The sequence below is a fragment of the Salvelinus namaycush genome, chromosome 13 (genome assembly GCF_016432855.1).
Source record: "Salvelinus namaycush isolate Seneca chromosome 13, SaNama_1.0, whole genome shotgun sequence".
Classification (NCBI taxonomy): domain Eukaryota; kingdom Metazoa; phylum Chordata; class Actinopteri; order Salmoniformes; family Salmonidae; genus Salvelinus; species Salvelinus namaycush.
The window spans coordinates 36,684,489-36,711,441 of NC_052319.1; the positions used below are offsets into that span (position 1 = coordinate 36,684,489).

Consider the following 26,953-nt stretch of genomic DNA (forward strand, 5'->3'; position numbering starts at 1 on the left):
ATAGGCCTACCATAGGTCATACTGGTTACTTCCATGGTCACATGTTTGAGGTGATTGGTAACACTCAGAGCAACAATCTGAAAAGCTAAACAAGGTATACTTGCATTCATAGTCTTTTTATTTACATTAACTTTCAATTTAAAAATAAATAAAGAGTCTTGTCTATTTCTAGACAATCAAAGGAACCATGAATCTTGGGGGTGACAGAATTGTAACAGTGACACAGTGTTACATTCCCCAGTTTCTGTGTTGTGGTTTGTGTATTTGCATGTATGTATTTCAGGAAATAGCTTCCTGAAATTCTCCCCAAGCAGCTGATTGGTCAGCCCCATTGATGATTGGAGAGCTGACCCCGCCCCCTCGCCAGGACGCAGCTGTCTCCAATTACCAACTCCTTCTGGAGCTATATAAGGCAGAGTTCTGTTGCTCAGAAGGGAGAGGAGGCTGATGGCTATATACTGTGTTGGTTGTTCTCAGAGGGAGATGATTGCTGAGCGAAAGGAGGAGGCTGATGGCTATATCATTTGTTGGTTGTTGAGAGTGAGACAGTACATACCATTCACTGTCTAGGCACACTAGGTAAGACCTGGGTGGACCACCCCCTGTATTTTGGTTAGCGCACCAGGTGGTGCTAAGTTAAGTAGTGGGTAGGCAGGTAAGATAGGAGAGGAGGCTTTGACATTTACTTTCTTTGGTTCCGTCCAGCCCCCTTTCCCCATATTATTACCGTGTGAAGGAATAAATTCCTAGTAAACGGTAAATTCTCTGGCTTTTGTCATCCTTACTCGCACCTACAGTCCCGTACCTCTTTCACACCACGGGGAGTTGAGTTGTAGTAGGGAGTTGAGTTTTCCTAGAGGCGTGCGTAACATAATGGGGGCTCATCCGGGATTCCATTAAACCCACCGGACCCTGCTGCACTGAGCTCTCTGTGGTTAGTGATTGAGGTGTGATGGTAGGTTGTGAGTGTGGATGACTTGTCTAGTTGTGTTCAGTAGTCTGCAGTGTACAAGATGGCTGCCTCAGCTATCCAAGTTCATTGAAGTGCCCTCTGTTGATAGTTTGGTGCGGTTGCGGAAAGTAGACCTTTTCACTGTAGCTGACCATTATGGAATCGTTATCCCTGAGAAAGGCTGAGATTTTGGTGCTAGTCAGGGAGGGTTTAGTGAGAGAACGAATTCTCTCATTGCAAGATGAGGAGCGGGAGGCTTCAGGAGAGGAGATGGGTAGACCTTCCGATGCCAAGTCGGAGGACAGGGCGGAGGAAGGGGTTGCTCGTACCCCCTTTACATTGCCCCGATTTGACCCTTTATCTTCTGCTTCGGGTCGTTCAGACGGGACCGCTAGGCTGAAGGTGAGGCTGGCCCGTTTAGAAATGCAGCAAAAAGATAAAGAGAGACAGATGCAGTTTGATCTTGAAATTAGGAAAATAGAAGCCGACAAGGAGGTGAGGATCCGACAACTGGAGCTAGATGCTGGTTCCAGTGCAACTCCACAAGCTGCTTATCAAGCCCACTTCGATGTGAGTAGAAATATAGCTTTAGTCCCTCCATTTCGAGAGTCGGAAGTTGATTCATATTTCCCTGCTTTTGAGTGATTGGCCGCTCCTGTTACAATGTAAATTGTCTGGTAAAGCCCAGGAAGTAGTAGCTGCTCTCTCGCTGGAAGACAGTTTACACTACGATACAGTTTAAACTACTGTGTTGCGGGCTTATGAGTTGGTGCCTGAAGCTTATAGACAGCGCTTCAGGAACCACAAGAAACCCTCTCGCCGTATGTTTGTTGAGTTTGGTAGGGACAAGGAGTCTGTTTAATCGCTGGTGTTCAGCCAGCAAAGCTAACACCTTTGCTGATATTCGGGAGTTGATGCTGTTGGAGGATTTTAACAGCAACCTTACTGATAGAATTGTAGTTCATTTAAATGATCAGAAAGTGGCGACATTGGTCCAGGCAGCAGTGTTGGCAGATGAATACGCTTTGACACACAAGACTGTCTTTGGTGCGCCTCGTTTTGAAGGCCGAACGATTAGGTCATCAGTGCCTCGTTCAGGTCGCTTTTCCTCTGACAACCCTAAGCCTTTTCATAAAATCTGTGAGTGTTTTTACTGTCACCAAAAGGGTCACGTGATTGCAGACTGCCCGGTTTTGAATAATAAACCGAAACGGTCCCAGTCACCGTCCCCAAAAATGAAAAGTCTTTGGCTCGTCCGTTGGCCCGAGTTATTGATTCAGCATTTGAGAAACCGGATCCTGTCTATGCTTCGTTTATCTCTGCCGTTGTGTTTCCTTAACTGGAGAACAAGCTGATCAAAAGCCTATACAAATCTTACGAGACACAGGGGCGACGCAGTCAGTAATCGTTACTGATGCCTACAGTACAAGATCAGGTACTTCAAAAACACATTGTAGAACACTACATCAATGAATTGATGGTGTCATAACTCAGAACAGTAAATAAATAAAATTCACTATCCATTTAACAAACATTTCCCTTGTTTAAAAAAATATTACAGGCTACTGAGACAGGCTCCTGGATCTCCTCTTTAACAAGGTCACCCTTGATCCAGCATCGCATATGTGGAAGCTGTGCTTGCTGTCCATCCCAGGACCCCTGTCGGCCCCATGTGAGAGGCCTGACGAGGAGGCGGCCGTAGCTGGATTTGTCTCCCACTTCAGTCTTGGGGGTGACTGAAGCCTGCTTGATTGAAGCAGGGTATGCGGGTCCCCATCAATCTCTGTAGGCGGTGGAGTTTTCTAAAGTCAAAGTAATTCACGTTTACGTGATATGACATCACACTTTGTTACTTTGTATTGTTTCTTGAAGCATTCGGACAGGAGAGCAGTGTTACAAATTGTATGAGTGAAGGGGTCCTGCACACTGTTGGGTGGCTGGGTGCCTATAAGGCATATGGCTCTAATATATCTTTTAAATGTCAAATGATGTCTCACCATTATTTCTCACCTTAATTTATGTTGATCAATATTTCGGTTGTGCTGGCCTAATTTGTAAATGATCAAATAAATGTCTGATCAATACATACAATTCTGAACATATTATTTATAATGCTAATGAAGAGGCACCAATAAATTGTCCAGTACACTCATTATATGCTGTTTTCATACACATTCCCTTATGTCTACGCTTCTAAGGTGTCTCGGGCTTTACTCATTCTGCTGAAGTGTATTCTGTAATTAGTTACAAAGCAATAGTCTGACTAAACTTCATATGGAGAAAAGGAATGCTGTATTCTATTTTGGAAACATGCAACTTTGTTATTGGACTAATATATGCATAAACACAGTGCAACTGTACATCTAGAATGATATGTAAACGTGACACACGTCAAGGCCATGAGAGCATTTTGCAGAGAAAATGGGTTCTGCATTACAATTTAGGTAAGGATTGTTTACCTTGTTACCAGGCCACGACCACAAGGGCGTTGTCAAGGCAAGCTCATGAATATAAGCTCTCCGCCCTCTCAGGCTTCCTGATAGTTAGAGATGAATGTACAATTTCTTCAATTCTGAGCATTTTAATGGTGTAAAAATATTATGGGTTATGTTTTGGTCATGCGAAGGCTATTTTTACTTGGGAAATAGGATGATTGTGTGGGACGTTTTAGGATAAATTGTAGAAATAGGTGGGGTTTAGGGTCATCACTAGTTAACACAGACACAAAGTCCTTTTTAATATAAAAAAACAGACAATGCTGACAGACTTTCTGAAAGAAAATAGTGAGGTAATAAACTATCTTTATAAATGATTGTAAAGCAATAAATAATTTAAGACTATACACTGGATTCTGAGTTATTAACAAAAGGAGTAAAGTTCACAGTACACATGGAGAAATGCCCAGCATACATCCGAAGTCATGTTTAATACATGTGTGACTGGACAGCCGGTGGAGTGGATGAAAAAGGGATCTCAAAGTTATTTGACGAGGACAACCAACAGTGAATACTGTGTCTGAATCACAGGAGGTTGGAGGCACCTTAATTGGGGAGGACAAGGCTCATAGTAATGGCTGGAACGGAATAAATGGTTTCCATGCATTTGATACTATTCCATTCACTACATTCCAGGCCTTTTTATGAGTAGTCCTCCCCTCAGCAGCCTCCTGTACTCTGAGTCATACAAAACTGTTGCAGGACAGGGTAAGCTAATTAAGAGGACAAGAGGGAAGAAGGCCAAGCAAGGGAGAAAGAGTAGAGAGAGATTACATTACAGAGATAGAAATATGTAGAATAACATCTTTATCAAAGTACACAACTAGTCATTTACATCCCTCAGCTTTCAAATGCACAGTGTCTCCTCACTGTCCAACAGGCAATACGATAGTCATAGGCCTACTACCATAGGTCATACTGGTTACTTCCATGGTCACATGTTTGAGGTGACTGGTAACACTCAGAGCAACAATCTGAATAGCTAAACAACGTATACTTGCATTCGTAGTCTTTTTATTTACAATAACTTTCTATTTGAAAAATACAAAGAGTCTTGTCTAATTCTAGACAATCAAAGGAACCATGATGTGGACCAACATAATTGTAACAGTGACACAGGCCTACAGTACAACAAGACCGGGTCAACACGATCCATGTCATCACTGACACCTGATCAGATTCAAAGAATTAGAATTCTAATTCATTCTAGAATGTTATTCAAATTCTATTGGTTATGTCAGGTTCCATCTTGTCCATGGCATTTTGTCTGCCGTAGTGCCATTGATATTAGCCTGCCCCAGGTCTGCTTGCATAGCTGACGATCAGATCTAGGAACAGTTCACCCTTCACCAATCCTAGACCTCATACTCCACTTGCTCATCCTGTGGATGGATGGATAGATGTAGCTTCTTAATACAAACACTGCACTGTGTCTCTACAATTACACCAGGGCACCAGATCCATTCTCTAATCAATGACACTACTATCTATAGACTGGTCACTGGAACACTGGCATTAGTTGCCATTTTCTTGAAGTGGCTGACCAGTATCCTAATCCAGGGGCTTGCCTCTGGGTAAGGAGAGGCAAAGTTGGGTTCTGGGTGGGGGAGAAAGTACTGCTTTGTTGGGGGAGCCACCAGCTGGTGCTGTAGCGTTCGGCTCCGGAGACCAGGGGCGGCCTGATGTGGCCAGGGAAGGTTGGAGGGTTCAGGGCTTGATGTCAGAGGAGCTGGTGTTGGTCTCACAGCAGCTGGATGAAGTGCTGAGGTTCCCTGAGCCACTGCCCTCTGCAATATATATATATACACATACACACACACATATATGTGTGTGTGTATATATATATATATATACACACACACACACACACACACACACACAGAGAGAGAGGTTAGAGGAGATGGTTTAGGAGAGATGCTCACACACAGAGAGGTTAGAGGAGATGGTTTAGGAGAGATGCTCACACAGAGAGGTTAGAGGAGATGGTTTAGGAGAGATATGCACACACACACATACACACACATATAATTGTACCTAGATGGAGAGGTTGTACCTGAGCTGGTGAGAGACTGGCAGGACGTGGACTCTCCCATCAGGGTGTAAAGGTTGGCAGCAGCCAACCAGCCCTCCTGCTTAGTCTTCAGATTCTTCACAAACCTGCAGAAACACACACAACCCCGTACGCCCAATCATCACTTAGCTACCTTTTACTATGATGTGTCCTAATGAATATTACCCTGTTTGAATAGACTATTGTGATTGTGTGAAACCCAGTGTCGAGGTAATATTCTCACCACTGGCCATCTTCTCCCTCCTTGATCAGCTGAACCGTTTCACCACTCTTGACTGACAGATCCTGGGCGCTACACTTCTCATAATCAGACACCACTGTGTACTTCCCTGCACACTGTCAAGATAGGGTGTTACATTGTATGTACGATTGTAAACTATTCTTTTAAAACGGTTTGTACGTGGCGCTACAAAACAGCTTGGAGTGGATGACAATCACCACACAGATACACACTCACCAGTTTCTTTCCCCCCTCGTCCTCAGGGTCTGAGGTTAGGGGCTCTTCAGTGCTAGAGTACCCATCATTCTCCTCGTTGGCGTCCAATGAGAGAGAGCCCTTGGTCCATCCTAGAGGAGGAAGGGAGAGAGGGGACATAAGAGTATGGTGTGGACACACACACACACACACACACAGAGAGAGTGAGAGCAGGCACTGCAGCAACTTCTGCTAGACCAGATACGGTCAGTGACGGGGTGGACCGCAATCAGAGAGAACAGGACCAAGTCCAGTGGAACTCAACCACAAAGCCATCAGTGAGCCAACAGTAATCGTGCTGGACCATTCAGAACCGCAACACCACTAAGCAACCAGGAACGTGCCCGTTTCTTGATAAATGTATTGCATGTGCATACATACACTCAGGCCTGGGAACACAGTGTGTAGGGAGTGAGAAAGATGTGGGGCAAACCTCTCAAGGGAATTCGGCAGCCATTTTGTGATCATTCCACATTTCAATAGTCTAAACCAGTCCAGTCGAGTGCTGTACGGTTACCTCTCCTCTTGGTCTGTAAGAGACTCGAGGTGCTGAGCCACCTGACTCTGCCCAGGTGGAGGTGAGCGTGAGGTCCTGGGTCTGAGAGAGATAGATACACACGACCGCAATGAAACACAGTCAAAGGGATAGACCGCAGCGAACGTGCTCAACCACAGTAAATGACCGAGCGTGGTAACTACGACCACTGTTGCCTGTCAGTCAACACAATGTTTCATACATTCCCTGATGAACCATGTTCTCTTTGTCTGAGGGGAGAAACTGCTGTGTGTAAAACAATCACCCTGACCAACCACGGTTGAAAGGATCAAATACAGTGACCGTGGTCGACCACAGAGTCAGTGAACAGAGTTATTATGGGATGGTGTACCTTTGAAGCCGAACGGAGTGGGATCACTCTTTATCTCATGACGTTTGGTTTTATGGTCAGGGCTTGTGGCAGAACCTAGCCGAATACAAGAGAAGAGAGTGAAGAGGAGCAGCTAGACACTACCAGGAAGTAGAAATCAGTAGTAGCACATCTTTAAAGTGGAAGTTACAGGAAGTATGTCTACTCTGTCAGTAGTAGCACACACCACAGGGTTGAAAAACAGAGATACAGGGTCTGAAGCGATCTATTCACTATCAGCTACAGTACAGCTCTAATTGGTCGGCTAAAGCTATGGGACGAAGTTACCTCTCTAGACACTAATCTGTACCTGGCAGAGAGAGAGGCATCCTGGGTAAAGTTAAGCTTTTATTGTCAGGAGGTGAGAGGTCTGTGGAAGGAAGCATGCCATTTTTTTCATGTTGTAGGCTACAGTGCTGACATTAGCCTTGTAAAGTCCTGTCATGATGTAGTAAGGTAAGGTACTATGGCAGCCCCTGGTGGCGAGATAGTGCTATTACCTTTGCTGAAGTTGCTGAAGCCCTGCAAGGTAAAACGCTTTTTAGCTACTGCTGCTCTGTCTAAGGTAGGACTGGTCACTGCCTCGTCTGGGCCAGGAGAAGGAGAGGAGCAGGGTAGAGAGGGAAGGAGGGAGAGGCGAGTGGGATGAGAAACAGGAGAGTGACAGGGAGAGGTATGTGAGACACAATAGAAGAAAGGGAGCGAAAGATAGAAAGTGCAGTAATGAGAGAAAGACATCCGAAATAGAAAGAAGAGACCACATAGGGAAAAAGGTGTAAGAGAGGAAAGTGAAGAGAAAGATTAGTCATCTCATCGAAGAGGGAGAAGCAAAGTTTAGTAAAGTGTAAAAGTCAGAAGCTAGTGTTGTTTAGATGAACAAGGAAAGCTTTAGGAAAGTGATAAGTATTAGACACAGGTGAGAGTAAAGAATAGTGCTGAATTTAGCATTAGACCCAGTTGAAAGGTGGTGGTCTGAGCTGGGTTTGCGTTATACAGCAGACCCTCCTCCTTCTTTCTGTTCACCTTTGGTTTTTGGGGAGGAGTTAGCGTCAGGGTTGCTGGGTTCTTCCTTCTTCACCTTCATGCTCCTCTCCTCTCTTCTAAATGAACTGGGGAAACAGGAGGATGAAATGGGTCAGTCAGAAACACACTGCAACCCACTGAGGGTACGCAACATGTTGTGTTCAGGTTATAACCATGATCAATTCTGTACCCACAAAACCCAGAACCATGTGATTTATACTAGACATACTAGACTGGAAAATAAATCCTTCTCATTGGTGCAAGAGAGGCGAAGACAAGTTGCTTGGCTACCCAGACTCCTTGCACCGGCCAAAAGCTACGTCATGCCCACGGACGTTAGTATCTTCTCCACAATGAGTCTGGATCTAAGTACCTCCCCGACCCAATTGTCATACTTGACTAAAAGTAAAGATGCCTTAATAGAAAATTACTCAAGTAAAAGTGAAAGTCACCCAGTAAAATACTACTTGAGTAAAAGTCAAAGTATTTGGATTTAAATATACTTACTAATCAAAAGTAAATGTAATTGCTAAAATATACTTAAGTATCAAAAGTAAAAGTATAAATAATTTCACATTCTTTAAATTATTAAGCCAGTGGTTCCCAACCTTTGTCAGTTACTGTACCACCAACTGAATGTTGCTCTGCCTGGAGGACCCCTGAAGTACCCCCTCATGTGCATTTTACCAGTAGGCCATTGGTCTCATGATTCTTCTCTAGTACCCCCTGTGGATAGGCCCAGTACCCCCAGGTGTCCTAGTACCCCCTGTGGATAGGCCCAGTACCCCCAGGTGTCCTAGTACCCCCTGTGGATAGGCCCAGTACCCCCAGGTGTCCTAGTACCCCCTGTGGATAGGCCCAGTACCCCCAGGTGTCCTAGTACCCCCTGTGGATAGGCCCAGTACCCCCAGGTGTCCTAGTACCCCCTGTGGATAGTCCCAGTACCCTCAGGGGACCTAGTACCCCCTGGTTGGGCACCACTGTATTAAGCAAACCAGACGGCACGATTTGTATTTACGGATAGCAAGGGTCACATTCAAACACTCAGACATAATTTACAAACAAAGCATTTGTGTTTAGTGAGTCCGTCAGATCAGAGACAGTAGGGATGACCAGGGATGTTCTCTTGATAAGTATGTGAATTAGACCACATTTTCCTGTAATGTAACAAGTACTTTTTGGTGTCAGGGAAAATGTATGGAGTAAAATGTACATCATTTTCTTTAGGAATGTAGTAAAGTAAAAGTTGTCAAAAATATAAATAGTAAAGTACAGAAACCCCAAATAAACAACTTAAGTAGTACTTTAAAGTATTTTGATAGGTCAATATGGGACAAATGTAGGAGAGGGTCTGTGATAGGTCAATATGGCACAAGTGTGGGAGAGGGTCTGTGATAGGTCAATATGGAATGGAACACTAGTCACTTTAATAATGTTTACACATCTTGCATTACTCATCTCATATGTATATACTGCTTGTCTATACTATTCTACTGTATCTTAGTCCGTTCCGCTCTGACATGGCACGACCATATGTATATAGTCTTATATTTATTATACTTAGATTTGTGAGTATTGGGTATATGTTGTGTAATTTGTTAGATATTACTTATTAGATATTACTGCACTGTTGGAGCTAGAAGCACAAGCATTTTGCTACACCTGCAATAACATCTGCTAACAACGTGTATGTGACCAATAAAATTTGATATGGGACAAGTGTGGGAGGGGGTCTGTGATTGGTCAATATGTGTCAGGTGACTGACCCGAGGCTGACAGGTTCTCCAGCGGTAGGAGGGAACTGGAACAGTCCGTCTGACGACCTCTGTTGGCTGGCTTCTGGAAGACATGCAGGGAGATCTACCACAGTCCCACCTTATCATGAGCACTGAACAATGTAATACTCAATGTAATTAGAATATAATACACTCTAAGTATTAGAAAGAAAACAAATACTATATGACCCCAGGTCTACCTCTGTAGGCCTCCAGCTGTGTTGTCAGAACCTTCCGGATCTCGTTCACCCACGTCGTTTTCACCTCATTCGTCGGGGCCTGAATTACAACGATGAAACCCATTACTGGTTAGTGCAGATATATGTGTTACATTCCAAACAGAGTCAGATGTGATTTGTGTATCATTGTAAAAAATAAATACATTGTCATGTAATCTATAGCAGTCGAATGGGCAGGATTTGAGTGCTGGTCACGCACCTGCACAATGTACACCTCCTCTCGTGAGTTGCACCAGACCTCAAACTTCTTGTTGTCACCTTTGGCATTCTCAGTGATGCCCACAGCACTCATCTGGTAGAAGGCATACCGTGTTGGAAAATGTTACCTTCTAAAACATCTATTTTAACTCCCTTGCAATATCAAACACTTGGTAAGACCGACAGACACACAACACAGACAGACAGACAGACAGACAGACAGACAGACAGACAGACAGACAGACAGACAGACTCACGCTAAGGGACTGTTTGAAGCTGTAGGAGGGGGCTTTCTCATAGCCCTCCCCGTTCTCTTCGCGTCTCTTACAGAAGAGCAGGGCTTTCTCGTGCAGGAACAGGTGTCTCTGCATAGGCTTGAAGCGGGCCATGTCCTTGACCTTGGCGTGACCTTTCTTGTGTTCCGTCCACACGCTGAATGACCCCTGCATCAGCAGCCGGCCCAGGTCACCCAGGTGACCCTATCAGAGGAGGGGTCACAGGTCAGGAGAAAGTTCATGTGTCATCATAAGCTATGGTGCTGCTGACTCATGTAATATTCACATCTCTGAAGTAATGTGATGTTGACGCCATGAAAGGAATATGTTTCATACAATATGAAGTACATTTCATAACAATATGCAGTACATTTCATACAATTTGCAGTACATTTGATACAATATGAACTACATTTCCTACAATATGAAGTACATTTCATAACAATATGCAATACATTTGATACAATATGCAGTACATTTCATACAATATGAAGTACATTTCATACAATATGAAGTACATTTCATAACAATATGCAGTACATTTCATAACAATATACAGTACATTTCATAACAATATGCAATACATTTCATACAATATGCAGTACATTTCATACAATATGAAGTACATTTCATAACAATATGCAATACATTTGATACAATATGCAGTACATTTCATACAATATGAAGTACATTTCATAACAATATGCAGTACATTTCATACAATATGCAGTACATTTCATACAATATGCAGTACATTTCATAACAATATGCAGTACATTTCCTACAATATGAAGCACATTTCATACAATATGAAGTACATTTCATAACAATATGCAATACATTTGATACAATATGCAGTACATTTGATACAAAATGAACTACATTTGATACAATATGCAGTACATTTCATACAAAATGAACTACATTTGATACAATATGCAGTACATTTCATACAATGTGAAGTTGAGCGATGATAAACTCACATCGTATCCAGTGATAGCAATGAGGTGCATGGAGTCATTGACAGCCTTCAAGATTCCCAGGATAGAGGTGAGCGCCTCCTGCAGGGCCTCTGACCCCTCACAGCCCTTACTGTACTTTAGCAGCTCCTACAATTCAAAGACACACATTGACGTTTTGGATCTGTAATGGAATGGTGTATAAAGAACAAAGTACAAAGGATATTAATATGGACCTAAATATTTTTATGTTTGAGACAACAAAGCCAGAATCCTTAATTGGTGAAACTACCACGTCCCTTTGGGATATTACAACATCAAAGAAGTTACTACAAACAACCAACACAGTTTTCGCCATCTGACATCATTGCACGCACGATAGAACATCAGAATATGTACTGCAACTTTTTTTTACCACGATGCTGGATGCTTCTTTCATCAACAAAACAAAAAGAAGAACAGTGGTGCTGTGTCCCCTTTATGGATTTCAGCTTTAAGGCATGAGGAAGTGAAGGAGAGAGGATGGAGCTGGGCTGATGAGGTATGGACTATAGGGGATGAGGGGCAGAGGGGAGAACAGTGGTGCTGTGTCCCTTTATGGATTTTAGCTTTAAGGCATGAGGAAGTGAAGGTGAGAGGATGGAGCTGGGCTGATGAGGTATGGACTATAGGGGATGAGGGGCAGAGGGGAGAACAGTGGTGCTGTGTCCCCTTTATGGATTTCAGCTTTAAGGCATGAGGAAGTGAAGGTGAGAGGATGGAGCTGGGCTGATGAGGTATGGACTATAGGGGATGAGGGGCAGAGGGGTGAGGCAGTGGTGCTGTGTCCCCTTGTATGGGTTTCAGCTTTAAGGCATGAGGAAGTGAAGGAGAGAGGATGGAGCTGGGCTGATGAGGTATGGACTATAGGGGATGAGGGGCAGAGGGGAGAACAGTGGTGCTGTGTCCCCTTTATGGATTTCAGCTTTAAGACATGAGGAAGTGAAGGAGAGAGGATGGAGCTGGGTTGATGAGGTATGGACTATAGGGGATGAGGGGCAGAGGGGTGAGTCAGTGGTGCTGTTTCCCCAAATGCAGATTAGATCTTTAAAGATTATATACCTTCAACAGGAGCTGGTATTTGGTAATCCTCTGGACCGGTTTCAGGAGATAGGAATCCAAGCCCAGTTTATGTTCCAGCTTCTTCTGACATTCCTGGTGCAGACCAGAACAGGGAGAAAAGATTAGTAGGAAATAATAACCACTCAGGCCTGGAGCTTTTGGGGGTCTGTGTGTACCTCAGGGGAGGTGTGTATATGGTGTGTACCTCAGGGGAGGTGTGTATATGGTGTGTACCTCAGGGGAGGTGTGTATATGGTGTGTACCTCAGGGGAGGTGTGTATATGGTGTGTACCTCAGAGGAGGTGTATGTATGGTGTGTACCTCAGGGGAGGTGTGTATATGGTGTGTACCTCAGAGGAGGTGTATGTATGGTGTGTACCTCAGGGGAGAGTACATGGTGTGTACCTTAGGGGAGGTGTGCAAATGGTGTGTACATCAGGGGAGGTGTGTATATGGTGTGTACCTCAGGGGAGGTGTGTATATGGTGTGTACATTAGGGGAGGTGTGTATATGGTGTGTACCTCAGGGGAGAGTATATGGTGTGTACCTAAGGTGAGGTGTGTATATGGTGTGTACCTCAGGGGAGAGTATATGGTGTGTACCTCAGGGGAGGTGTATATATGTTGTGTACCTCAGGGGCGGTGTGTATATTGTGTGTACCTCAGGGGAGGTGTATATATGGTGTGTACCTTATGGGAGGTGTGTATGTGGTGTGTACCTCAGGGGAGGTGTATATGGTGTGTACATTAGGGGAGGTGTATATGGTGTGTACATTAGGGGAGGTGTATGTATGGTGTGTACCTTAGGAAAGGTGTGCATATGGTGTGTACCTTAGGGGAGGTATGTATATGGTGTGTACCTCAGGGGAGGTGTATATGGTGTGTACATTAGGGGAGGTGGATATGGTGTGTACATTAGGGGAGGTGTATATGGTGTGTACATTAGGGGAGGTGTATGTATGGTGTGTACCTCAGGGGAGGTGTGTATATGTATGGTGTGTACCTCAGGGGAGGTGTATATGGTGTGTACCTCAGGGGAGGTGTGTATATGGTGTGTATCTCAGGGGAGGTGTGTGTGTATATGGTGTGTACCTCAGGGGAGGTGTGTGTATGTATGGTGTGTACATCAGGGGAGGTGTGTATATGTATGGTGTGTACCTACGGTGAGGTTTGTATATGGTGTGTACCTCAGGGGAGAGTATATGGTGTGCACCTCAGGGGAGGTGTGTGTATGTATGGTGTGTACCTCAGGGGAGGTGTATATGGTGTGTACCTCAGGGGAGGTGTATGTATGGTGTGTACCTCAGGGGAGGTGTGTATATGGTGTGTACCTCAGAGGAGGTGTATGTATGGTGTGTACCTCAGGGGAGAGTACATGGTGTGTACCTTAGGGGAGGTGTGCAAATGGTGTGTACATCAGGGGAGGTGTGTATATGGTGTGTACCTCAGGGGAGGTGTGTATATGGTGTGTACATTAGGGGAGGTGTGTATATGGTGTGTACCTCAGGGGAGAGTATATGGTGTGTACCTAAGGTGAGGTGTGTATATGGTGTGTACCTCAGGGGAGAGTATATGGTGTGTACCTCAGGGGAGGTGTATATATGTTGTGTACCTCAGGGGCGGTGTGTATATTGTGTGTACCTCAGGGGAGGTGTATATATGGTGTGTACCTTATGGGAGGTGTGTATGTGGTGTGTACCTCAGGGGAGGTGTATATGGTGTGTACATTAGGGGAGGTGTATATGGTGTGTACATTAGGGGAGGTGTATGTATGGTGTGTACCTTAGGAAAGGTGTGCATATGGTGTGTACCTTAGGGGAGGTATGTATATGGCGTGTACCTCAGGGGAGGTGTATATGGTGTGTACATTAGGGGAGGTGGATATGGTGTGTACATTAGGGGAGGTGTATATGGTGTGTACATTAGGTGAGGTGTATGTATGGTGTGTACCTCAGGGGAGGTGTGTATATGTATGGTGTGTACCTCAGGGGAGGTGTATATGGTGTGTACCTCAGGGGAGGTGTGTATATGGTGTGTATCTCAGGGGAGGTGTGTGTGTATATGGTGTGTACCTCAGGGGAGGTGTGTATATGGTGTGTATCTCAGGGGAGAGTATATGGTGTGTACCTAAGGGGAGGTATGTATATGGTGTGTACCTCAGGGGAGGTGTGTATATGTATGGTGTGTACCTCAGGGGAGGTGTATAAGGTGTGTACATCAGGGGAGGTGTGTATATGGTGTGTACCTCAGGGGAGAGTATATGGTGTGTACCTAAGGGGAGGTATGTATATGGTGTGTACCTCAAGGGAGGTGTGTTTATGGTGTGTACCTCAGGGGAGGTGTGTATATGTATGGTGTGTACCTCAGGGGAGGTGTATATGGTGTGTACCTCAGGGGAGGTATGTATGTGGTGTGTACCTCAGGGGAGGTGTGTATGTGGTGTGTACCTCAGGGGAGGTGTGTATATGGTGTGTACCTCAGGAGAGGTGTATATCCACCTCCCCTGTACATTAGGGGAGGTGGATTTGGTGTGTACCTCAGGGAGGTGTGTATATGGTGTGTACCTCAGGGGAGGTGTATATGGTGTGTACATTAGGGGAGGTGTATATGGTGTGTACCTCAGGGGAGGTGTATGGTGTGTACCTCAGGGGAGGTGTATGGTGTGTACATCAGGGGAGGTGTATATGGTGTATACCTCATGGGAGGTGTGTATATGGTGTGTACCTTAGGGGAGGTGTGGATATGGTGTGTACCTCAGGGGAGGTGTGGATATGGTGTGTACCTCAGGGGAGGTGTGTATATGGTGTGTACCTCAGGGGAGGTGTGTATATGGTGTGTACCTCAGGGGAGGTGTGTAAATGGTGTGTACCTCAGGGGAGGTGTGTATATGGTGTGTACCTCAGGGAGGTGTATATGGCGTGTACCTCAAGGAGGTGTATATGGTGTGTACCCCAGGGGAGATGTATGGTGTTTACATCAGGGGAGGTGTATATGGTGTGTACATTAGGGGAGGTGTATATGGTGTGTACCTCAGGGGAGGTGTATATGGTGTGTACCTCAGGGGAGGTGTGTATATGGTGTGTACCTCAGAGGAGGTGTGTATATGGTGTGTACATTAGGGGAGGTGTGCATATGGTGTGTACCTCAGGGAGGTGTGTATATGGTGTGTACCTCAGGGGAGGTGTATATATGGTGTGTACCTTATGGGAGGTGTGTATATGGTGTGTACCTCAGAGGAGGTGTATATGGTGTGTACATTAGGGGAGGTGGATATGGTGTGTACATTAGGGGAGGTGTATGTATGGTGTGTACCTCAGGGGAGGTGTGTATATGGTGTGTACATTAGGGGAGATGTATATGGTGTGTACCTCAGGGGAGGTGTGTATATGGTGTGTACCTCAGGGGAGGTGTGTATATGGTGTGTACCTCAGGGGAGGTGTGTATATGGTGTGTACATTAGGGGAGGTGGATATGGTGTGTACATTAGGGGAGGTGTGCATATGGTGTGTACCTCAGGGAGGTGTGTATATGGTGTGTACCTCAGGGGAGGTGTGTATGGTGTGTACATTAGGGGAGGTGGATATGGTGTTTACATTAGGGGAGGTGTATGTATGGTGTGTACCTCAGGGGAGGTGTGTATATGGTGTGTACATTAGGGGAGGTGTATATGGTGTGTACCTCAGGGGAGGTGTATATGGTGTGTACCTCAGGGGAGGTGTGTATATGGTGTGTACCTCAGAGGAGGTGTGTATATGGTGTGTACATTAGGGGAGGTGTGCATATGGTGTGTACCTCAGGGAGGTGTGTATATGGTGTGTACCTCAGGGGAGGTGTATATATGGTGTGTACCTTATGGGAGGTGTGTATATGGTGTGTACCTCAGAGGAGGTGTATATGGTGTGTACATTAGGGGAGGTGGATATGGTGTGTACATTAGGGGAGGTGTATGTATGGTGTGTACCTCAGGGGAGGTGTGTATATGGTGTGTACATTAGGGGAGGTGTATATGGTGTGTACCTCAGGGGAGGTGTATGGTGTGTACCTCAGGGGAGGTGTGTATATGGTGTGTACCTCAGGGGAGGTGTGTATATGGTGTGTACATTAGGGGAGGTGGATATGGTGTGTACATTAGGGGAGGTGTGCATATGGTGTGTACCTCAGGGAGGTGTGTATATGGTGTGTACCTCAGGGGAGGTGTGTATGGTGTGTACATTAGGGGAGGTGGATATGGTGTGTACATTAGGGGAGGTGTATGTATGGTGTGTACCTCAGGGGAGGTGTGTATATGGTGTGTACCCCAGGGGAGGTGTATGGTGTTTACATCAGGGGAGGTGTATATGGTGTGTACATTAGGGGAGGTGTATATGGTGTGTACCTGGAAGAATGTGCAGTCGGAGCACTGTCTCCACAAGCTCTCGGAGCGAGGTTTATTCTGACAGTACTTCTCATAGATCTGCAGGTCTGTCATCTGAGAGAGAGAGAGAGAGAGAGAGAGAAAATAAAGAAAAGAGAGAAATAGCCCTGCTTCACAATCAGACTAGTGATTTAGACGCCACATATCCCAGTTCAATCTCCAATCACTCACCCTCTTCAGAAAACAACGACCCACAAGTTCCGGGCAGCCTTGGTACTCTTCTAACTCCCCCAGAAAGGTCCTGGAAGATGACAAGAAACAGAGAGATCATCAGTCAGTTAATACAATGACAGTAGTTCTATCACTGTGTAAGCACCATTATTAACCGCTAGGGAGGGCGTTCATTTACCTCTTGTGGAAGGTGTAGATCTCTGGCATGTTGCCAAACAGCACATCTTTCTTGTTCTGCAGAGGAGCGGGCATGAAGCTGGCCATGGCTGGATTGTCCATCTCTGAGGCATAGCCCTTAAATACACAGAGAAAGATGATTTAGGATGACCTAGAGACAGATCTCAGGTCAGTTTTGTGAACCAGCGCCTCTAATGATTGAGCTCATGATTTGGAGAGGGTAAGCTGAATACTTAAGACAGATGCACACAGGTGAAGACGACTGACAGGGTTTATAGGGTCCAGGGGAGAGGGGAGAGGGATTGAGGATTAATGGGTCCAGGGGAGAGGGTTCATAGGGTCCAGGGGAGAGGGTTCATATGGTCCAGGGGAGAGGGTTCATATGGTCCAGGGGAGAGGGTTCATATGGTCCAGGGGAGAGGGTTCATATGGTCCAGGGGAGAGGGTTCATATGGTTCAGGGGAGAGGGTTCATATGGTCCAGGGGAGAGGGTTCATATGGTCCAGGGGAGAGGGTTCATATGGTCCAGGGGAGAGGGTTCATATGGTTCAGGGGAGAGGTACACACCTGTAGGACACAGTGCAGTTCCTCCACGTACCCCCTTTCTGTCTCCAGCAGCTCATTCATTACATGTCTACAGAGCGACATAGCACAGGTCAGACAGAGTATAGACAGGTCAGGCATGATTTAGACAGGTTTAGGGTTGCAATATTCCGGTAATTTTTCCAAATTCCTAGGTTTTCCAGGAATCCCAGTTGGAAGATTCCCGGAATTGAGAGGGAATAAGCAGGAAATCCGGAATCCTCCCACTATGTTTCTGGGAAAACTGGGAATTCTGGGAAAGTTACCGGAATTTTGCCTCCCTAAACGGGTCAGACATAATTATATTATAATAATACAGACGGGTCAGACATAATTATATTATAATAATACAGACGGGTCAGACATAATTATATTATAATATATAGATGGGTCAGACATAATTATATTATAATAATACAGACGGGTCAGACATAATTATATTATAATAATACAGACGGGTCAGACATAATTATATTATAATATATAGATGGGTCAGACATAATTATATTATAATAATACAGACTGGTCAGACATAATTATATTATAATAATACAGACGGGTCAGACATAATTATATTATAATAATACAGACTGGTCAGACATAATTATATTATAATAATACAGACGGGTCAGACATAATTATATTATAATAATACAGACGGGTCAGACATAATTATATTATAATAATACAGACGGGTCAGACATAATTATATTATAACAATACAGACTGGTCAGACATAATTATATTATAATAATACAGACGGGTCAGACATAATTATATTATAATAATATAGACGGGTCAGACATAATTATATTATAATAATACAGACGGGTCAGACATAATTATATTATAATAATATAGACGGGTCAGACATAATTATATTATAATAATATAGACGGGTCAGACATAATTATATTATAATAATACAGACGGGTCAGACATAATTATATTATAATAATATAGACGGGTCAGACATAATTATATTATAATAATACAGACGGGTCAGACATAATTATATTATAATAATACAGACGGGTCAGACATAATTATATTATAATATATAGACGGGTCAGACATAATTATATTATAATAATACAGACGGGTCAGACATAATTATATTATAATATATAGATGGGTCAGACATAATTATATTATAATAATACAGACGGGTCAGACATAATTATATTATAATATATAGACGGGTCAGACATAATTATATTATAATATATAGACGGGTCAGACATAATTATATTATAATATATAGACGGGTCAGACATAATTATATTATAATATATAGATGGGTCAGACATAATTATATTATAATTATATAGACGGGTCAGACATAATTATATTATAATAATATAGACGGGTCAGACATAATTATATTATAATAATATAGACGGGTCAGACATAATTATATTATAACAATACAGACGGGTCAGACATAATTATATTATAATAATATAGACGGGTCAGACATAATTATATTATAATATATAGACGGGTCAGACATAATTATATTATAATATATAGACGGGTCAGACATAATTATATTATAATTATATAGACTGGTCAGACATAATTATATTATAATATATAGACGGGTCAGACATAATTATATTATAATATATAGACGGGTCAGACATAATTATATTATAATTATATAGACGGGTCAGACATAATTATATTATAATAATACAGACGGGTCAGACATAATTATATTATAACAATACAGACTGGTCAGACATAATTATATTATAATAATACAGACGGGTCAGACATAATTATATTATAATAATATAGACGGGTCAGACATAATTATATTATAATAATACAGACGGGTCAGACATAATTATATTATAATAATATAGACGGGTCAGACATAATTATATTATAATAATATAGACGGGTCAGACATAATTATATTATAATAATACAGACGGGTCAGACATAATTATATTATAATAATATAGACGGGTCAGACATAATTATATTATAATAATACAGACGGGTCAGACATAATTATATTATAATAATACAGACGGGTCAGACATAATTATATTATAATATATAGACGGGTCAGACATAATTATATTATAATAATACAGACGGGTCAGACATAATTATATTATAATATATAGATGGGTCAGACATAATTATATTATAATAATACAGACGGGTCAGACATAATTATATTATAATATATAGACGGGTCAGACATAATTATATTATAATATATAGACGGGTCAGACATAATTATATTATAATATATAGACGGGTCAGACATAATTATATTATAATATATAGATGGGTCAGACATAATTATATTATAATTATATAGACGGGTCAGACATAATTATATTATAATAATATAGACGGGTCAGACATAATTATATTATAATAATATAGACGGGTCAGACATAATTATATTATAACAATACAGACGGGTCAGACATAATTATATTATAATAATATAGACGGGTCAGACATAATTATATTATAATATATAGACGGGTCAGACATAATTATATTATAATATATAGACGGGTCAGACATAATTATATTATAATTATATAGACTGGTCAGACATAATTATATTATAATATATAGACGGGTCAGACATAATTATATTATAATATATAGACGGGTCAGACATAATTATATTATAATTATATAGACGGGTCAGACATAATTATATTATAATAATATAGACGGGTCAGACATAATTATATTATAATAATATAGACTGGTCAGACATAATTATATTATAATATATAGACGGGTCAGACATAATTATATTATAATATATAGACGGGTCAGACATAATTATATTATAATAATATAGACGGGTCAGACATAATTATATTATAATATATAGACGGGTCAGACATAATTATATTATAATAATATAGACGGGTCAGACATAATTATATTATAATAATATAGACGGGTCAGACATAATTATATTATAATAATATAGATGGGTCAGACATAATTATATTATAATAATATAGACTGGTCAGACATAATTATATTATAACAATACAGACAGGTCAGACATAATTATATTATAACAATACAGACAGGTCAGACATAATTATATTATAATATATAGACGGGTCAGACATAATTATATTATAATAATATAGACGGGTCAGACATAATTATATTATAATAATATAGATGGGTCAAACATAATTATATTATAACAATACAGACTGGTCAGACATAATTATATTATAATAATACAGACAGGTCAGACATAATTATATTATAATAATATAGACTGGTCAGACATAATTATATTATAACAATACAGACTGGTCAGACATAATTATATTATAACAATACAGACAGGTCAGACATAATTATATTATAACAATACAGACAGGTCAGACATAATTATATTATAATATATAGACGGGTCAGACATAATTATATTATAATAATATAGACGGGTCAGACATAATTATATTATAATAATATAGATGGGTCAAACATAATTATATTATAACAATACAGACTGGTCAGACATAATTATATTATAATAATACAGACAGGTCAGGTGTTATAGCTTACATACAGGCCATACATGATACAGACACCAGATGATTAAGGAGCCTATATAATTCTTATTTCTATGGGGTGAAACACAACACAGAGAGGTCAGAGAAACATCAAAGACTCAATACAGACAGATGGTCAGACATAACGAAGACACTAGCCATCATACATCATAACAGCTGACAGAACACAGACAGAACACAGACAGAACTTACTTTCTGAGGATGGCCAGGTTCTCGTCCTCCTCTGACAGTGAGGTACTTCTGTTGCTCTGTAGCTGGTCCTCCACCTGTGAACACAGGATAGGATGAGGATCTACTGAAATTACTGGAGCTAGTGTCTCATTTAACATACATATTACTGGTATGATAATACTACCCCACCATAAAAGACTGACCAAAGTAAGAGGAACCTCTACTTACTGTTCTACAGCTGACCCCATTCACAGAGTCTCCCTCTGAGCAACTCTTCTCCAGCACTCTCTTTGCTATGGCGCAGAGGAAGAGATAGGTGCGGACATGAGGTGGGAAATTAACACTATACACGTATCTAAATATACATTGACTGTTCCAGTTAAAAGAGCATTAACTCTATGTCGGGACTGTATTTGTGAGGACAGAGTGCTGGTGGTATGTAAGGACTGGTGGTATATTAGGACTGGTGGTATGTAAGGACTGGTGGTATGTAAGGACTGGTGGTATGTAAGAACATGTGATATGTCGGGGCTCACCTGGCGAGGAGAGTGGGGACTTGATGAAGGCTTCAGGCCTTGGGGCCACAGGCTGGACTGGCCTGGTCTGTTTGGCTGCCAGCTTCTTCAGACTGACCATCCTCTTCTCAAACATCTCCTGCACGGACACCTGCTTCTGAAAGACTTTCTCTACTTGGTTCTGAGGGAGGAGGAGAGGAGAGGAAAGGGGGAGATGAGAGGAGAGGAAAGGGGGGAGATGAAAGGAGGAGAGGAGAGGAAAGGGGGAGATGAGAGGAGAGGAAAGGGGGGAGATGAGAGGAGGAGAGGAAAGGGGGAGATGAGAGGAGAGGAAAGAGGGGAGATGAGAGGAGAGGAAAGGAGAGAGGAGTGCAGAGGACCAAGGAGCAACATTACTGTGGGACACTCACAGGCGTTGACAGCTGTTTGTTTTCTTTTCTTTGCATTGACTTATTGACGTTATGATGACACATTTTAGTGACATCCAGACATGGATTCATGTCAGAGAGCTGGATCCCCTTACCCTGAAGTCCTGGTTGAGCACTGTCTTGTAATCACTGTAGATGGCGCTAGGATCAGTTAGTTTGTTCTGTCCCGCCGTATCTAGGTAACGCTCCATCTCCTGCAGCGCTGACTCCGCCCCTTCATGTGACTGACACTTGTCCACGGGTTGGGAGGCCAGGAGGTAGAGGCCATCACCACACCACTTAGCAGCCTGAGAGAGAGAGAGAGAGAGATAGGGAAAGTGAGTTTTTAGAGGTTTATGAGGTTGATTTGATTGACTTTATGTATGTGTGTGTGTGTCTGTGTGCGTGCGTGCGTGCGCGCGCGCGTGTGTGTGTGTGTATATATATATACAGTATATGTACAGTACCAGTCAAAAGTTTGGACACACCTACTCATTCAAGGGTTTTTCTTTATTTTACTATTTTCTACATTGTAGAATAATAGTGAAGACATAAAAACTATGAAATAATCTATGGAATAATGTAGTAAACCAAAAAGTGTTTAACAAATCAAAATATATGTTATATTTGAGATTCTTCAATGTAGCCACCCTTTGCCTTGAAGACAGCTTTGCACACTCTTGGTATTCTCTCAACCAGCTTCACCTGGAATGCTTTTCCAACAGTCTTGAAGGAGTTCCCACATATGCTGAGAACTTGTTGGCTGCTTTTTCTTCACTCTGCGGTCCAACTCATCCCAAACCATCTCAATTGGGTTGAGGTCGGGTGATTGAGGAGGCCAGGTCATCGGCTGCAGCACTCCATTACTCTCCTTGGTCAAATAGCCCTTACACAGCCTGGAGGTGTGTTGGGTCATTGTCCTGTTGAAAAACAAATTATAGTCCCACTAAGCGCAAACCAGATGGGATGGCGTATCGCTGCAGAATTCTGTGGTAGCCATGCTGGTTAAGTGTGCCTTGAATTCTAAATAAATCACCAGCAAAGCACCCCCACACCATCAAACCTCCTCCTCCATGCTTCACGGTTGGAGCCACACATGTGGAGATCATCTGTTCACCTACTCTGCGTTTCACAAAGACACAGTGGTTGGAACCAAAAATCTCAAATTTGGACTCATCAGACCAAAGGGCATATTTCCACCGGTCTAATATCCATTGCTTGTGTTTCTTGGCCCAAGCAAGTCTCTTCTTCTTATTGGTATCCTTTAGTCAGTCCCTACAGGATTCCGCGATTCTGTGATCGCATAATTCCATTTCAAAATCAACCAATCAGCACATATTATGCGAGAGCTCACGATTTTGACCAATCCCCAGACTTTTAGCGCATAAAAGGGTCCAATCAAAAGTGGGTTCGTAATTTTAACCAATTACTGCACTGTTACCGTGGAAAATGGCCCAATCCAACAAAGTTTCCCCCCCTGGCCTGTCAGCGTATTCACGTGCGAAGATGATGGGTGATTGTTGATGGCTGATAGGCAGTACAATGAACAGAAATCAATCTCATTTGCCAACAAAAATAACAGCTAACGAGCGCGCAAAATTAAAAAAAACATGTTTTTTGTAAACTGGAGAAATTCAACAATCAACAGTCACTTCGAATAAGCAAAGCATATGAGAATGTCAGAGCAGTTCCCACAGCAGCGGCAGACCCCCATGATTGAAGTGGTAGCATGGAAGACTGTGGTAAGCACTGAAAGAATCAAGGTGAGTGGCGTTTTACTCAAACTTTAACTCCACTAACCTTGGCTTTAGTAGGGTGGTCGGCACTCTGTTCTCCCCAGTCTAACCTTGGCTTTAGTAGGGTGGTCGGCACTCTGTTCTCCCCAGTCTAACCTTGGCTTTAGTAGGGTGGTCGGCACTCTGTTCTCCCCAGTCTAACCTTGGCTTTAGTAGGGTGGTCGACACTCTGTTCTCCCCAGTCTAACCTTGGCTTTAGTAGGGTGGTCGGCACTCTGTTCTCCCCAGTCTAACCTTGGCTTTAGTAGGGTGGTCGGCACTCTGTTCTCCCCAGTCTGTTCTATGGAGAGCGCTGCTCCATGCACTGAGTGTAATTTGTCAGCTTTGCCGTTATAAACTCTCTGTAAAACTTAATATGGATCACAAAAGCTAATACGGATCTTCCTGGATAAAAAAAAATGCAATAGTACATATCAATCACATTTTCTGTCCTTTATCTACCTTACGATCCCTTCAGAAAAAATCACAATCTCAAGTATTTTGAAGTCAACTTATTAGAAAGAGCACATATTACTTTTTTATTGCTGTATATGAAATTAACGTGAAAAAAACATAGCAAAATGTATCGCAGAATTTCAGAAAAGCTGCCGCAAAACCAAGCAGTTTTGTCCGCAGAAATCACAAAAAAAATTGCAAAAACCTGGAGGGACTGTTTAGTAGTGGTTTCTTTGCAGCAATTCGACCATGAAGGCCTGATTCACGCAGTCTCCTCTGAACAGTTGATGTTGAGATGTGTCTGTTACTTAAACTCTGTGAAGCATTTATTTGGGCTGCAATTTCTGAGGCTGGTAACTTTAATTAACTTATCCTCTGCAGCAGCATGAAGCACATTGAGGGAATGCCAAGAGTTTGCAAAACTGTCATCAAGGCAAAGGGTGGCTACATTTAAGAATCTTAATCGTAACATATATTTAGATTTGTTAAACACTTTTTTGGTTACTACATGATTCCATAAGTGTTATTTCATAGTTTTGATGTCTTCACTATTATTCTACATAGTAACAATAAAGAAAAACCCTTGAATGAGTAGGTGTGTCCAAACTTTTGACTGATACTATATATGTCTGTGTGTGTATATACAGTATATGTGTGTATATACAGTATATGTGTGTACAGTTGAAGTCGGAAGTTTACATACACTTAGGTTGGAGTCAGTAAAACTCGTTTTTCAACCACTCCACAAATTTCTTGTTAACGAACTATAGTTTTGGCAAGTCAGTTAGGACATCTACTTTGTGCATGACACAAGTCATTTTTCCAACAATTGTTTACAGACAGATTATTTCACTTATAATTCACTGTATCACAATTCCAGTGGGTCAGAAGTTACCATACACTAAGTTGACTGTGCCTTTAAACAGCTTGGAAAATTCCAGAAAATGATGTCATGGCTTTAGAAGCTTCTGATAGGCTAATTGACATAATTTGAATCAATTGGCGGTATACCTGTGGATGTATTTAAAGGCCTACCTTCATACTCAGTGCTTCCTTGCTTGACATCATGGGAAAATCAAAAGAAATCAGCCAAGACCTCAGAAAAAAAATGTAGACCTCCACAAGTCTGGTTCATTCTTGGGAGCAATTTCCAAACAATAGTACGCAAGTATAAACACCATGGCACCACGCCGCCATCATACCGTTCAGGAAGGAGACGCATTCTGTCTCCTAGAGATGAACGTACTTTGTTGAGAAAAGTGCAAATCAATCCCAGAACAACAGCAAAGGACCTTGTGAAGATGCTGGAGGAAACAGGTATAAAAGTATCTATATCCACAGTAAAACGAGTCCTATATTGACAAGGCGCTCAGCAAGGAAGAAGCCACTGCTCCAAAACCGTCATAAAAAAGCAAGACTACGGTTTGTAACTGCACATGGGGACAAAGATCGTACTTTTTGGAGAAATGTCCTCTGGTCTGATGAAACAAAAATAGAACTGTTCGGCCATAATGACCATTGTTATGTTTGGAGGAAAAAGGGGGAGACTTGCAAGCTGAAGAACACCATCCCAACCGTGAAGCACGGGGGTGGCAACATCATGTTTTGGGGGTGCGTTGCTGCAGGAGGGACTGGTGCACTTCACAAAATAGAGGACATCATGAGGAGGAAAGTGATGTGGATATATTGAAGCAACATCTCAAGACATCAGTCAGGAAGTTAAAGCTTGGTCGCAAATGGGTCTTCCAAATGGACAATGTGTGAGTGTTTCTGGGTAAGTCTCTAAGAGCTTTGCACACCTGAATTGTACAATATTTGCACATTTATTGTTTTGAAAATTCTTCAAGTGTATCAAGTTGTATCAAGTTGGTTGTTGATCATTGCTAGAGAGCCATTTTCAAGTCTTGCCATAGACTTTCAAGCTGTTTTCCTCCAGGATTTTGCCTGTGCTTTGCTCTATTTAGTTTATTTTTATCCCCAAAAGACTCCCTAGTCCTTGCCATTGACAAGCATACCCATAACATGATGCAGCCACCACCATGCTTGAAAATATGAAGAGAGGTACTCAGTGATGTGTTGTGTTGGATTTGCCCCAAACATAACGCTTAGTATTCTAGACATAAATAATGTTTCTTTGTCACATTTTTTGCAGTTTTACTTTAGTGCCTTATTGCAAACAGGATGCATTTTTTGAATATTTTTTATTCTGTACAGGCTTCCTTCTTTTCACT

General features: G+C 42.2%; 1 protein-coding gene across 1 annotated transcript; it reads right to left on the bottom strand.

The window, feature by feature from the left end:
* Nucleotides 1–5,154: 5,154 nt before the first annotated feature.
* Nucleotides 5,155–24,205, bottom strand: LOC120058117 (guanine nucleotide exchange factor DBS-like). The gene is made up of 22 exons (XM_039006591.1): nt 24,200–24,205; nt 22,608–22,799; nt 22,106–22,265; nt 21,798–21,862; nt 21,591–21,664; nt 17,797–17,863; nt 17,231–17,346; nt 17,053–17,122; nt 16,843–16,935; nt 12,469–12,561; nt 11,392–11,517; nt 10,391–10,612; nt 10,135–10,227; nt 9,897–9,975; nt 9,688–9,760; nt 7,922–8,007; nt 7,399–7,485; nt 6,881–6,955; nt 5,976–6,085; nt 5,742–5,854; nt 5,501–5,604; nt 5,155–5,234 (listed from the first exon to the last, which is right to left on the bottom strand). The coding sequence occupies exons 1-22, from the start codon at nt 24,203–24,205 to the stop codon at nt 5,155–5,157; spliced, it is 2,184 nt and encodes a 727-aa protein (XP_038862519.1).
* Nucleotides 24,206–26,953: the final 2,748 nt, after the last annotated feature.